Source organism: Mesocricetus auratus, unplaced genomic scaffold, assembly GCF_017639785.1.
Source record: "Mesocricetus auratus isolate SY011 unplaced genomic scaffold, BCM_Maur_2.0 Super-Scaffold_100707, whole genome shotgun sequence".
Classification (NCBI taxonomy): Eukaryota; Metazoa; Chordata; class Mammalia; order Rodentia; family Cricetidae; genus Mesocricetus; species Mesocricetus auratus.
The window spans coordinates 9,093,865-9,108,254 of NW_024429269.1; the positions used below are offsets into that span (position 1 = coordinate 9,093,865).

General features: G+C 42.7%; 2 protein-coding genes across 7 annotated transcripts in view; one reads left to right on the top strand and one right to left on the bottom strand.

The window, feature by feature from the left end:
- Nucleotides 1-11,638, top strand: part of LOC101838408 (histone-lysine N-methyltransferase SETDB2) — a 60,418-nt gene extending 48,780 nt beyond the window's left edge. The window contains 9 exon segments of the mRNA XM_040740545.1: nt 3,272-3,405; nt 4,812-4,861; nt 4,972-4,986; nt 6,091-6,170; nt 6,868-6,928; nt 7,483-7,614; nt 9,281-9,352; nt 10,982-11,130; nt 11,132-11,638. Of these exon segments, the coding sequence (XP_040596479.1) occupies nt 3,272-3,405; nt 4,812-4,861; nt 4,972-4,986; nt 6,091-6,170; nt 6,868-6,928; nt 7,483-7,614; nt 9,281-9,352; nt 10,982-11,130; nt 11,132-11,203 (765 nt within the window). The 3' untranslated portion in view covers nt 11,204-11,638.
- The window catches only part of Rcbtb1 (RCC1 and BTB domain containing protein 1), a 68,533-nt gene that overhangs the window by 9,697 nt on the left and 44,446 nt on the right, over nt 1-14,390 (bottom strand). For 2 of the 6 annotated variants that reach the window (XM_040740537.1, XM_040740536.1), the window contains one exon: nt 11,642-11,798. The exons of the other annotated variants lie outside the window; for them this stretch is intronic. In XM_040740537.1, coding sequence (XP_040596471.1) covers nt 11,661-11,798 — 138 coding nt within the window. In that variant the 3' untranslated portion in view covers nt 11,642-11,660. Of the gene's footprint in view, nt 1-11,641; nt 11,799-14,390 lie in introns of those variants that run through there. 6 annotated transcript variants of the gene reach the window in all.

Below are 14,390 nucleotides of genomic sequence, written 5' to 3' on the forward strand. Positions count from 1 at the left end.
CATGCAGGATGAGTCCTGGGGGCTACAGTCAAAGGAGTCCATGGGGCGGGGCTAGAGAGAGATGGTTCAATTTAGCAGTCAAGAATGCTGGCTGATCTTCCAAAGGACCCGAGTTGGGTCCACAGCAACAAAATGGCCACTCACAACTAACTGCTTGTCACCCCAGTTCCGGGGCATCTGACAACCTCTGCTGGCTTCCACAGGCACCTGCACTAACATATTCATTCATTCAGTCACACATACACAGAAGTAAAAATAAAACTTTTCACTAAAAAAATGTCTGTTGATAAACTAAGGTTAGAGTCTTCATTCAGTGGCTGATGGAAGCAGAGGCAGACTCCCACGGCTAAGCACTGAGCTGAACTCAAGAAAGCCAGTAACAGGGAGGACTGATGACCAAAGGGATTAAGACTGGGCTGGCTTAACCCCCAGAAACAACTGACCTGACAAGGGTTAGCTCTTGAATCCCAGACTGATGGCTGGGAATCCAGCATGGGACTGATCAAGATCCCCTGAATGTGGGTGTCAGTGAGGAGGCCTGGGTAATCTATTGAGCCTTGGGTAGTAGATCACCCTGAACTCTCAGGGGAGGGTCTAGGCCCTGCCCTGGATGAAATGACAGACTATGGACACCCCCATGGAGGGCCTCATCCTCCCTGGGGAAATGAGGGGATATTGGGGGGGTTGGTAGGAGGGCGCTGGAGGAGGGGAGGGAAAGGGAGAGGGACCTGGAATTGACTTGTGAAGCAACCTTGTTTCTAATTTAAATTTAAAAATAAAATACATTTAAAAAAAGTAAGGTTAGAGTAATATCCTGAAGAGCTCGAAGTAGGACTATGAGCAAGTGAGACTCAGCTAAGCACTATCTAATTACAACAGTCTATCCTACACGTAAGTGAAGTAGGCTTACAATGTTTCTGTCAGAGAGAAAACACTCCAATCAGACAGGCTTTAATAAGGCCCTTACTGTCATTTCACCAGAGCAAACAGCAATTTCAGCACCTCAACAGCACCATCTAGGTGCAGGCAGCAGAGCTCAGGGCTTTATCCTTCCCTGGGAGTACGATACCTTCTAACTGTCTACTGTGGCTACATGTCTTTCTTATCACTGGTCAGCATCTGCCTTGGAGCTGTGGTCATAAGGAGCCTCTGCAGCAAAGGATAGTTCAGACGGTATCCTCCTAGGTCCACTGGGTCTCTAGGCTTCCTTTGTAAAAGGCCATTTGCAGATTAATTAAACAGGATAACAAGTCTTAGTACCTCATGGCTGACCACAACCACAGTAAAGGGTTAATGACTAGGGACACCCAGGTATGTAGGTGCTCTTTGTAAAGTTTCAGGATCTGTACCAGCAGCCTTTATGTAAACTCTCCTTCCAATTACAAAGTGGCAGGACAACCTCAACCGAAACATCATTTTTATCATTATTTGCTAATTGGATTGGAGGGAATTCAAGGATAGAATTAAGGAAAGCTACCATTAGATTCTAGAGCAGTGGTTCTAAACCTGTGGGTCATGAGCATCAGAAAACACCTATTTCTGATAGCCTTAGGAGCCACCAACCATAAACTTACTTTTGTTGCTACATCATAACTATGATTTTGTTGCTGAGCAATGTCTCAGTCCCTAAGACCATCTGAACAAGTTGAGAACCAATGTTCTAGAGGTTGCCCACATACATACAAACAGCCAACTGCAGAATGAAAGCAGTTGAGTACAGTGCAATATTGAGAAAGAGGTCGTTACACCTGAGAGTGTTCATAGACTTTCCTCTTGGGAGAACTCTGATTCACTGAACTGAAGGATAACAGTGAAAGGAATGCAAAGCAAATCATATGAGGTGATGGCTACCCACCCACTGACAAGTGTTTCTGGAACCTTGGTATCTGGACAATTGCTCAGCGTGTACCTCATGGGGGAGAGCCGTGTACATACTTTGGGAGGGATCAGTAGAACCCTCATACAAGGCTTCTCCTGAAGCAGGGCCTCTGAACCCTTTCCAAGGGTGGAAAAAAAAGATAAAGAATTCCCAAGGGAACTATCTTAGGGTTATTATTGCTGTGATGAAACACCATGACCAAAGAAAATTGAACCAACAGCCAGGGATGGCCCCGCCCACAATGGGCTGGCCTTCCCTGCAGCAATCACTAATTAAGAAAATGCCCAAGAGGCTTGCCCGCAGCCCGACATTCTGGAGGTCCCCTTCTCTCAGATGACTGTAGCTTGGGTCAAGGTGACACAAAACTAGGCAGCACAGGGACCAATGTGCGAAGGTGTTAAATGCCGGAAGGGGCAGGGCACCCTGGGTCACTGTCAGCCTGTCATGCCACTGTAGATACTTTCTACCAAACTCCTCCCTCCTACACGGTGAGGTCCTCACTAACACAGTAACAAGCGTATGCCAATGCCTCACTCTCACAGGCAGTGCCGAGACACACAGCTGCCTAACCTACTTGAGTACTTCTCAGGGTATACCCTGAGAATTCAGAAGTCCATCTTAGAACGCTGACCTGTGTTGACAGACTGTCTCTGGGAAAGGCCACGCCCATTTAAGCTTCTGTGTGTGGTGGACAGTTACTGCAGAGAAGGAAGCCTGGCCTTGTATCCCCATGATCCCTGGGGAAACGAGCCATTGTTTCTCTCCTCTTCCCATGGCAGCTGTAGCCGTTCCTCAGGAAGCCCTCTGCAGTCTGTGGTCCCCCATCAGCCACAGCCCGCCAGCACGACCACCTCTTCCTCACTCAGCATGACTAACTTAGCTCTCTGCTGTCTACTGTCTGAGTAGCACCAGCTGCAGGAAAATCCCCACTGCACTGACACCCAAGTCTCAGCTACAAACCGCAGCATGGCCTTGGCCACTTCCTGTTTTTCCCTCCACACTCTGAAGCTCATCTCTGAAACCTCTCCCTACCCAATGGCAGGCTGTAGACTGTTCTTATTGACTCCTTATCAGTACTCATTAGTCACCCACTCACCACACCCCACATCCGCAAGTGTCTTAGTTCTTCTGAGAAAACAGACATGCCCTGTCCGTCACTTCTTCCCACAGAGCCTGCCATTTTCTACTCCTCTGCTCAGAGGGAGAGATGTGGAATACCTAACCCTGCGCTGGACTCCTGCCTGGGTCTGAACATGACCTAGTCACATTTAGTGTGGGTATGGAGTCTGGGATATACCAGTCATAACCAGGATAAAAATGCAGGGCTGCTGACTTAAATGACATGCTGTCAAAGAAGCAGGCACTTACCCAGTATGACCTATTCGCCTATAGAGATGCACATTTTGTAATGAAGGAGGAGCCACCGTGGGATGCGATGAAAGATCCTGTGCCAAGAATTACCACTTTTTCTGTGCCAAGAAGGACAACGCAATTCTCCAAGTTGATGGAGCTAAAGGAACTTATAAGTAATTAAGCAGCTTAAACTCTGCAGTGGAGGGGTGGGTGGGTAAGGACAGGTAAATGGTGACACACTTCTAAAGCTTAGTTTATGCAAGTGGCTTTCACCGGGGAACAGGATTTGTGGGACACCCACCAGGAACTCCGCTTCATAACATTACTGCATAGACTGGAAAAGAACTACTCGGGGTTCTGTCTGACTCTCTAACACTCCGTCTTCCTGCGGGAGAGCCTCATTTGCAGGCAGCCTACCCTCCTAAACAGTCACCAGGAGACAGGAGACAGTTCAAGTCTGCTCTTCTGCAGTAGGAAGAGAGCTCCCTTCTCTTCACCCCACAGGCCCAGGGGGCTACACTCTGGGAACACTCTACACCTGTTGGGAACAAGTTCTCTTCTACCAGTGTTGGACCCAGATACAGCACTGGGGTTCAGACCTGATGCCACCACCTTTACCCGCCCCCTCCAGTTTATCAGTTTGAAAATTCCATTCAGTTTTACATTGCACTTTTAATATTTGATTTGCTGCGAAGATTATATGCAGTTATATTTTTTGGAATTTCACTTTTATTATTTATTTTCACAAAGAACTCACTTTATTATTATAGTAGTCTTTAAACACATAATCAAATAAAAGAAACTGAAGTCCCCGCTATATCTATTTTTTTGTTTTTGAGACAGCATCTCGCTAAGTAGACCAGGCTACCTTGAACTCCTGGAAATACCTTAAAAGTTTGTTGTTGGTTTTTTTTTTTTTTTGGTTTTTTCGAGACAGGGTTTCTCTGCATTGTTTTGGAGGCTGTCCTGGAACTCGCTCGGTAGACCAGGGTGGCCTCGAACTCACAGAGTAACACAGTTGAAAAAAAAAAAAAACAACTTTTTAATTGTTTCCATAAGGAACAGGCAGATTTCTCTTCAGTTTAAATTTTAATTTAAACATTGAGGTGCATAGAATACGTGAGACACCTCACAAGGGACTAAGGTACACGAAGAGAGAATGAACCTAAGAGAAGGTGTCACAGGTTAGGGGAGGGGTGCAGAAAGGCAACTGTGAACACTGGCTCATGGGAGGGGCTGAGGCGGGAGAGAGGGGCAGGCACCTGGCGGGGTGGGGGCTGGGGGGGCTATCCTAATAGCTCCTATTACTTTTATGCATTTTTGAAAAAACATATAGGCAAACATGGTAGTACATGTTTAAAACCAAAGCAGGAGAGGTGGGGGGAGGCACAAATTTAAAGCCAGTTTGAAACCAGATGAAAAGTACTCAGAGGTACCAGGTCTAAAGGAGATAACTCTGAGCTTCTGGGGAGGCCTGCATAGTGGTATGCACCTTTAATCCCAGCACTGGAGAGGCAGAGGCAGGTGGATCTCTACAAATTAAAAGATTTGGCAATTCTTTGAAATTCTGTATTTTCAGATTATTTTGCCAACAACATGCTCCAGAACAACCAGGGACCAGTCAAAGTGGTAAGTTTCTAAAGTGGGTTTAAGGAAAGTTAATTATTTAGGTACAAACATGAAATAATCTAATTTCTTCTCAATTTTAATTTCCTATGTGCACCTGTTTGTACAACCAGGGACCAGTCAAAGTGGTAAGTTTCTAAAGTGGGTTTAAGGAAAGTTAATTATTTAGGTACAAACATGAAATAATCTAATTTCTTCTCAATTTTAATTTCCTATGTGTACCTGTTTGTATGGATACCTTAGGTTACAGATGGTTTGAGCCACCATGTGGGTGCTGGGAACCAAACCTGGGTCCTCTGAAAGAGCAACAGGTGCTCTTAACCACTGAGCCATCTCTAGCCATAGTCATTATGTTTTTAACTCATTGGAAAGTACCATTAAAGGGTTGTTTGCCATCACTGTGTATTGACAGGGAATGATGATAATAATATGTGTATATGTATACACACACACACACACACAGAGAGAGAGAGAGAGAGAGAGAGAGAGAGAGAGAGAGAGAGAGAGAGAGAGAGAGAGAGAGAGATGAGTTAGTTAGAGTTAGAGTTCCAGGCCAGCCTGAGCTACATAGTTAGACCTCATCTCAAACAAAAAAAATTATTCACCATAAAACTGTCTCACTTCCTAACTACCCTGTTAAGTACAACTGCTATAAGAGAAATCAGTGGGCCAAAGGATATAAATGATAAAATTCTGGATGAACAATCACTGGCTGATAATCAATCCTACTCTAGACAAGGAAAGCACATCTGCCCAAATCTCTGCAAGGGTTAGCTAGAGACCATCTGCCAGCTTGATGGTGAAAACGTATCACCACACCTTTTCAACAACTATGACCCAAGTTGACTTTTCTGTTCAGTTAAACACCATCTGCCATTTATCAATTTAACACTGGCTTATGAACTTTTAATTAAAACTAACCCTTTTTGTAAGTTGCATATAATTTACCCTTTTTGTAAGTTGCACATGCTGTGGTCCACGTTTACCCAGTCTTCTGATTTTTGTAGCAACTTTTTGCATATATTTTTAATTTTATGCAAACAGTAACCCTTTCTTTTTATCTCCCTCTCTCCTTCCCTCTCATTGACTGTCCTGGAATTTGTTCTGTGGACCAGGCTGACCCTGAACTCAGAAATTCTCCTGTCTCTGCCTCCTCCCAAGTGCTGGGATTAAAGGTGTGCACCACCACCACCCAGCGATCTTTTGCTTTATATATTCTAAGTTTTCAATAGTTTCTATTTTAGCTGAGAGCCCAAGCTTGCTGAAAAAGAGAGGAAGGAAGAAACTCTTCCCATCAGGCACCCCGGAACAGGTAATTTGACTTATAGTCTCATTTCTTCACATAAAATCCTTACCTAAAATTCTGAATGTCTGAGGCTCACACTTCAAGTCGTTGGAGGAGCTGGCATTTGCACACCACCCTTCATGCGTGTTCTCTCCCCAGTGGAGCTGGAGCGAGTCTTAGGGTGGTGTCTTGGAAAGGGTCCTGATGTGTTAGAAGCACACTTAGTCAGAAGCCAGAAGCTCAGGAGATGACAGTATCCCCTCAGCTTCTATCAAGCATCCCTTGGCAGCATTTTAGTGAAAACATCTGACCTTACAGGGTACTTAGTCCTAAACGGGCTAAGAGTACAGACAAGTATTCGTTCAGAACCAAGTGTTTCCCAGCTACTTGTCCACACATGACCTAATTTCTAACTTACAATTTCGGGATTGGTAGACCTAAAATGTAAAAGATTTGGAGAGATTTAAGAGAATATTTCTATCAGTTCATATAAACTAAATTAGTGCAAGATAGCAATCTCTCCTTCTTAGTGTTTATTCAAGAGTTATTTTGCAGGACACCAACAGCACACCCCATATGTCTCAGCTATTTGAGAGTGCCATTTGGATACAATTTACCAAGATTAAACTAAACTGAAAAAAAAAAGTCAGCCTAACAGTGTTGTTGTTGCTTTAAATTTGATTAATACATAATACATAATACATAATCTGGTTTTCTCTTCTAGCCACCAAAGAAGTTGGGTAGACCCAAAAAACACGTGACAGAAGAGCCCCTCAGCCACAAAGGTTTGTTTTCAGTGAGGGCTGTACAAACACGATGGCCTCCAAATCCTTACAAAAATGTTGACCCATCTCTTCTAATGCTGGTGTCATGCTCTGACTTTATTCTTCTGGACTTTTGGTACCTATTAAGAACATCAGTCTTTTTTTTTATTACAACTATGCACTCTATTAGAACCTCTGCCATATAAAATTATTTGAGACACAATAAGGAAGGTAGGTTTGCCTGAGGCCAGAACCCAGTGGTAAACTACAACTCACAGTGACAGGTATCTTTTGTTCTATAAGAAGGGGATGTCCTTCCAGCATGGCATCTGTGACAAAAATGAGGGGCTGTCAGCTCAAGCACTTGAAGCTAAGTTTTACAAAAACATATTAATTCAAATAGTTACTATAAGCAGAGATAAGTTTCCATTGTTTGTATCATTTATTATTTGAGCTACAGAAAATTCAGACAATTATGCTCACCCATCAACTGGTAAAGCATAAAGTAACCACCATCTGATGCGAATAGCTGCCCTAAGACCATTTCCTCCTAACGGTGAGTTCTTTGTTCTTAGATGTAACTGGCCACATTCCTTTTCTGAAGAAATGCAAAGAAGCAGGACTTCTTAATGAATTATTTGAAGGGATACTAGAAAAACTTGATTCAATTCAAGGAAAACTCCTGAATGAGACCGCTTCAGAATCAGGTACTGAATTGGCTAAATATAAACAAATACTAGAAAACAAATCTTCTTCTTTACGTGCCTTTTCCCTCCCTTCTTTAAATTATTCTTTTAAAACACTGGTTATGGACTGGAGAGATTATTCAGTGCTCAAGAGCACTTGGTATTCTTGCAGCGGACCCAAGGTCAGTTTCTAGCATCTAGATGGTGGTTCACAACCATAACTCCAGTTCGAGGGGAATCTAACACCCTCTTTTATCCTGTACAGTCACTGGACATGCACATGGTACCCATATGTACATGCAAGCAAAACACTCCAACACAAAATCATAAATCTAAAAAATCAACTTAGTGCCAGATCTACTGTCCACAATAAATCAATAAGATATGGGAAGTCAGATTCTTTATTAGTGGGAAAAATGCACGGCTGCCTGGAAGACTGTTTCCCAGAGGTACACATAACTGAATTGGTAAAGGAACATTCATTGCCACTTGTGACGAGTTAGTTTGACTGGTTTTGTTGTTGTCACAGCTGTTTTAAGAAACACTTATATTATTTTTAAATATGTATACATGTATGTTGGGAGGATATGGACATGGGGGTACAGTTGCCCATACAGGACAGAACTGTCTGGTACCCTGGAGCCAGAATTGTAGGCAGTCATAAGCCACCCAACATGGTACTAAGAAGCAGCCTCTAGGCTATAATTTTCATGTGCCTCAAATTCTATTCCTTAATAAATCAAGGGTTTTTAAAAAATCACTACAGGGCTTGGAGAGACAGCTCAGTGGTAAAGAGCACATACTGTCCCTGCAAAAGACCTGGGTTTGGTTTTCAGCACCATGTGTGGCAGCTCACAACTTCCTGTACTTCAATCTCCTGGGGAGCTGACAATCTTATGGCCCCCGAGGACACCTATACCCATGTGTATACACACACACACACACACACACACACACACACACACAGACACACACACACACACACACACACACACACAAATAAATCTTTTTTTAAAAATTGCATTGTGCACCTGCCACAGCACACACATGGAGGTCGGTTCTACATCCACCATGTGGGTTCTGGGGATTGAACTTACGTCATCAGGTGGCAGCAAGCATCCCTACCTGCTGAGCCATCTTGCCAGACCATGGAGTAGTTGTTTAGATCAACTCTATAACAGAAGTTACTTTCTTAATGAGTTCCTAGTTTGCAAGTATATAGTTACTGTGACCTTTTATAACCTACAGAATGAGCTAAAAAAAAAAAGCTTTATAGTTACTTGTTAGGGGAATTTGGATATTTCATACTGTAAGCGACAATAAAATCTGAACTAACTTAAAATGGTTTTCTATATGATAAAACCAAAAGATAAATTACAGCTAAACACTTCCAAGAGTTCATTTGTTATATAATCTTATTTACGTATTTTCTGAAGATCAAGAACTCTCAAACTTGTGGGTGCCTCATAATCACTTAGGGGATCCCTGAAACATGGGCGTTCCTCCCATAAGTTCCAGCTGCACAGAGATACTGAGCTGATGCTTCTCACGGGTTCCCTGATGGCCTCTGCACTGTGCTTACTGCTGGGCTACTTATTCTTCCATACTGGGGGGTGTTATTTTCTGATTTCTCCCTGTGTGATATGTTCACATTAAAATTAACACAGGAAGTTGTTTCTTCTTCTAGACTATGAAGACATTGATACTTTACTGTTTGACTGTGAATTGTTTGAAGACACATTAATAAAATTCCAAGAAGGTAGGTGATTTATAAAGAGACATTTATGATTCAGATCAACATGACAGGTGACAAAACAATAGCCATACTTCTAAAAGACAGTTTTTATCAAATGAAAAAAATCCTATTACAAAAGCAGCATGACATACAGAGAATACATGCATAAAACTGCAGTTGCACACATACACAGACATAGATGGCAGACAGACAGACAGACAGACAGACAGATCACACCCTAGAAACAGCAGTGATTTGTACGTGGATGGATTACAGTTCTGTGCTTTCCAGATAGACACCAGAAAAACTGACTACAAGGGAGAAACAATAAAAGTTTTTGATTCCAAAACTGTACAGTATTTTGATCCATGTATAGACAGGTTCAGGAGGCTTCCTGCAGCCTCTCTGCCCCCAGGCAGCAAGATGGACGCAACAGTGGCCCATCCTGCTGCTTGCTTCCCTCTTACTTGAAGAAATGTTTCTTTTCCTAAGGTTTATCTTCACAGCTCATCTTCTGATGGAGTGAGTATTGTCATTCTAAACTTCATCAGGAAAAAAAAAGAAAGAAAGAAACAAGAATAGCCAAGAAAAGTTTTGTCTTTTTTTTTAGGTGATGCAGTTAGCTGTGTATTGTGGTGCACACCTGTAATCCTAGCAGTAGAAAGGGTGAGGCAGGCTTGCCAGCCTGACCACACAGTGAAACCCTGTCTGAAAAACATAAGAAGCATGCATTCATTATGGCCCTCTTCAGTACTAAATACCTGTATGCACTGCATCCATGGACATGGGTGAGGGCCAGATTCACACAGGACTGGTATGAAGAGCTCCCCCATTACTGCATAACACTCTGCCCTACCGTGTTCGTAACTAACGATAGGACAGCAGGTTTTCCCTGTGGAGAAAAGTCTGCCTGTGTCACCCCAATATGCACAGCCTCTCAGCTTGGTTGCCTGTTACTCATTCCTATTTGAACTCTGAAATATTCATTTTTAGTCAGCAGAAAAATTACTTTAAAAGCTGCTTGAGAGTGTCTGTTCATAAGAATAGCCTAAAAAAACAGCCTTCAAAACACTGTATTTCCTATACTTACATTGTCATATAGTATGAAAGTTATGTGTCTGGAACATGTCACAGTGTATGTGGGGTACCTCAAGACCCTAACCGGGACTGCCCGAGAACCTGTGGGAAAGGCTAATCCCTGACACAGTGCCATTTTGGTCTGGCTGAATTCAGCCCAGTATTTCAAGCCAAGTGCAGTTACGCAGTCATACCGACAACTATGAATTTAAAACTTCAATTAAACTTTTAACTTTAATTCTTAACTAAAACAGCATGGTTAGGTTTCTGCAATGAGAGCTTCTCCCTTCCCAAATCATACCCAAAGCTGTGATGTAACAAATGTCTTTAGAGCAGAGATGTGCTCATGAATGGATTCTTGTACCCTGTTCCACTATAAAGAAATGCAGACTCATGTGATAAATGCTAGGGTTTCATCCTGAGGCCGAAGAGGAAGCAAAGGCCTAGGAGGACCATTTCTGTTCATTAGGGGCATAACTACTATGTTTTATATTTGAACTAATCCAGACTACAGACAGTACATACTTTCTAATCAAATTACTGCATGTACTAAAGTCACTCTATTTTTTTTTAAAGTAATACAGAGTAAAGCTTGTGAGCAGGAAGAAAGGCAGAGGCAGCTGACACAGCAGCTTAAGGCACTTGGTAACTTAGAACAAACCCTGTGCTCCTTTCAAGAAAATGGAGTCCTGAACCACTCAAGTTCTTCTTCAAGATCCCCACCATCTTCGTAGGAACCACCAGTTCAAACGCCAGGAGTCTGCTGATATGCAAGCAGGCTCAGAAGACAGCCTATGACAGACACATGGGTCCCCACCCCTCCCTGACCTGCTTCTGCTGATTGCTATTTTATACCTGACTGGGGGTTTGTCTCCTCTCTTGTCCTACTTGTCCTTGTCCATAAAGACTGCTCTCAGGTCAACTGGATGAGCTGAGAACAGATCTTCACATCCGTTCTCTGAGGGGCGAGGAAATCTTTCTATTGGTTGGTGCCTCCCCTTCCCACCCCAGTCAATACCAGCGCCTTTGCACATCCCGCTGTGAAATCTTAGAACTTTCTCTTGCCTCTGCTGCCCCTCCAGTAGGTCTCACAATAGCCTCCTCTCAGTACTAATAACCCCATTAGACTAGGGCAGAAACTCATTCCCGTGGCTTACTTACTGTTAACCTGGGTTTCTGCTCACTACCACATTTCCAAGACTTAGCATTTTCAATAAAAGTTTGTAAAATACACTGTAGAGAGTGGACAGTTTATTTAATACAGTTTACAACAGTCCTCAGCTGTAACAATGTAGAATGCTCTGCTCTGTTTTATCCATTTTATATGGGTCTCCATCAGTCTCTTCAGAAGTGTCTTTTTGGCCACAGTTATTATTAAAAGGGTATGTGTCATCTGCAAGACAAACACCAACATTTGAAACTTGGCTCTTTGAATAAGAACATCAAGAACGAAGACTTCTTTTTCCAGCTAACAATATGCAGTTCAGATCTGCATGCCCACATCACTCTTGACCCTTGACTCCTTTACAGTCACATTTCTAATTTCTACTGTGACCTCCACAACAATGCTGCCTATCAGAACCAGATGGAGCTGTGTCTCTAGCATGGTGTCGAGTTTGGAATGGGTGCTCAAACATACTTGTTAAGGAATCATTCCTGGAGCACTACTGTGGTTACCAATGTCACTTCATGAAGGGTAAACTGACATGACTGCAATCTGACCACCCATCAGAATCAGCGGGACACTTCTATGTTAAAGTTTCCTCTCCTCCCTTACATTCAGCGTTGTCAGTCACAGTAAATTACATGGCAAAAGGGAGCACCGCTTGCTTGGGTTCATAACATTGGTGCATATTTGGCAAACTGACCAAATAAGTCTGTTGTTACTGAAAAATGAAGCAAATAATCACACTCATCATTTCTATATAAGAGAATGTATGGAACCCCAGGTTACAGTAGATGGCATCATGGGAAGTAAACATTAATGTTGTGCCCAAATTCTGAACCCCCCAAAAAATCACCAAAAGGCCCATTTCAATGCAAAAGCAAAGAGTCTTTTATTGAAGTTATTTAACAAGCTAAACCCATTAGCTTGGGCCCTTCACCCCGCCACCATAGCAGATGGCTGGAGAAAGATCCCAAGCAACCTTGAGGCAGGGACCTTAAAGGGCAGCATAAGGGGAGTGTCTAGGGGTATGAAACAGTCTCAGGATTGGTGCACTTCCGCCCTGTGTTATTGGTCAACTGGTTGTTATGGCCCATAGGCCCTCCCAGGGCGGTTGCTATGCTCTGTGTGTCACTATTGTGCACTCTCTGTAAAACACGCCCAGAGCCATAAAGCACAGCCCTGCCAGCTAACTTCTGATTGGTTCCTTGCTACGAGGAGGCATCTGACCTCCTAGTGACCAGGACAGGAGCGACAAGGTCATGTTAGCCTGTCATGGCTGCTAAAATGGGGGACTGGTCACTACAATTAGGGATCCTGCACACACATTCCCTTATTCAATGCTGCATTTTGTAGACCTAGGGGAAGGCTCATCAACACCCTTGGTTATCCTATTGTGTTATAGATGAACTAAAAAACAACAATTTATGATTTTCCCTATTCTACACAACCATCTTCAGAACAACTGTTTGTTAGGTCAACTTCATTTGATTCCATTATCTAAAAAAAAGTTGGTGAGATGGCTGAGCACTTGTCACCAAGCTTGATGACCTGAGTTTAATGCCAGGAACCCACACAGCAGAACTGACTTCTACAAGTTGCCCTCTGACCTTCACAAGAGTGCCATAATATGTACTGTCTGTGACCCCCCCATACAAAATTAACGATAAAAAAGTTTACAAATATCCCATTATATCACTAGTTGTTAGCCTAACCTCCACTTTTCCCTAATAATCATTATGTATCACAAGGGCAGTGGCTGCTACTTTTCATTTTTACATACTCCCAATTCAAATGCATTTCCCACTCTGATAATTCAACTATACTCTTTTAACAGAAATAAAACCTTTGGGTTGGGGGTAGTTGAGAAGCAGTTGACACATTCATAGTTTTTAGGATTTTGGGGGGGTACTAGCCCTCTTTTGGGATTCCTTATAGGGTCCAATCAAGACTCTACAGCAGGTGAGGGAAAAACAATTAAGAGAGTCTAAGGGAAAAAAGGAACTCACACGCGATTGCTTCTCTGTATGTTTCTTTATTCTTCTATATCTCAGGAACCAATGTTTCCAGTTTATATACCTTTACTATCAGCAGTTTCCCAGCCTCCTAGCAGGGTCCAGGACTGGAGTTCTTTTGCACCATAAAAGACAGATAAGAATTTGCATACACATAGGCAAATGATAGCTGTCAGCTCAAAGGTGGGAGTGGCTTTGTGAATGTTCTGTTAACTCCTTAAGGGAGAAGGTTAGTTAAGAGAGATTAAATCATCAAGGAATTCTACAAAGGGAGACTAGTGCGCTAAGATACACTTTAAAGTAGTTTAGATAAAGAGTTAAAATGTTTATATTTAGTAAAATCATGTGTAAGGCAAAGATTGTCTGTCTTTTTACTCATGGGCAGCTTTTCTCCCAGCATTAATAGGGTATCGGGTAACCAGGCAATCTATGTAAACAACAGAGAGGCAGCTTTTGGTCTGCTGTGGCACTTTCACTATGGTTTCCAGCTAAGAAACTTTTAGCATTACTTGCATAGGGCTATAAGTCAAGGAGAGGATCTAAGTTTAATTTGCACAAGAAAGAGAACCTGGTGCCTTCCAGTGCTCTGTAGTGGCACAGGTCTGTCTACAAGAAAGTTTATTTTTTCCTGAGGGTGAGCAAATTGCCTGATTACCTCTGTCTTTATCTTCTTAGGGGAAACGAAACAGTAAATCCCTGAGCTAAGATCTTGGGTTAGTAAACTGGGATGAAGGCAAATGCATGAAGTTTGAGAATCTTTTAGAGCTGGGCTAGTTTAGGTTATCACTTTTCTATCTGCCAGTGA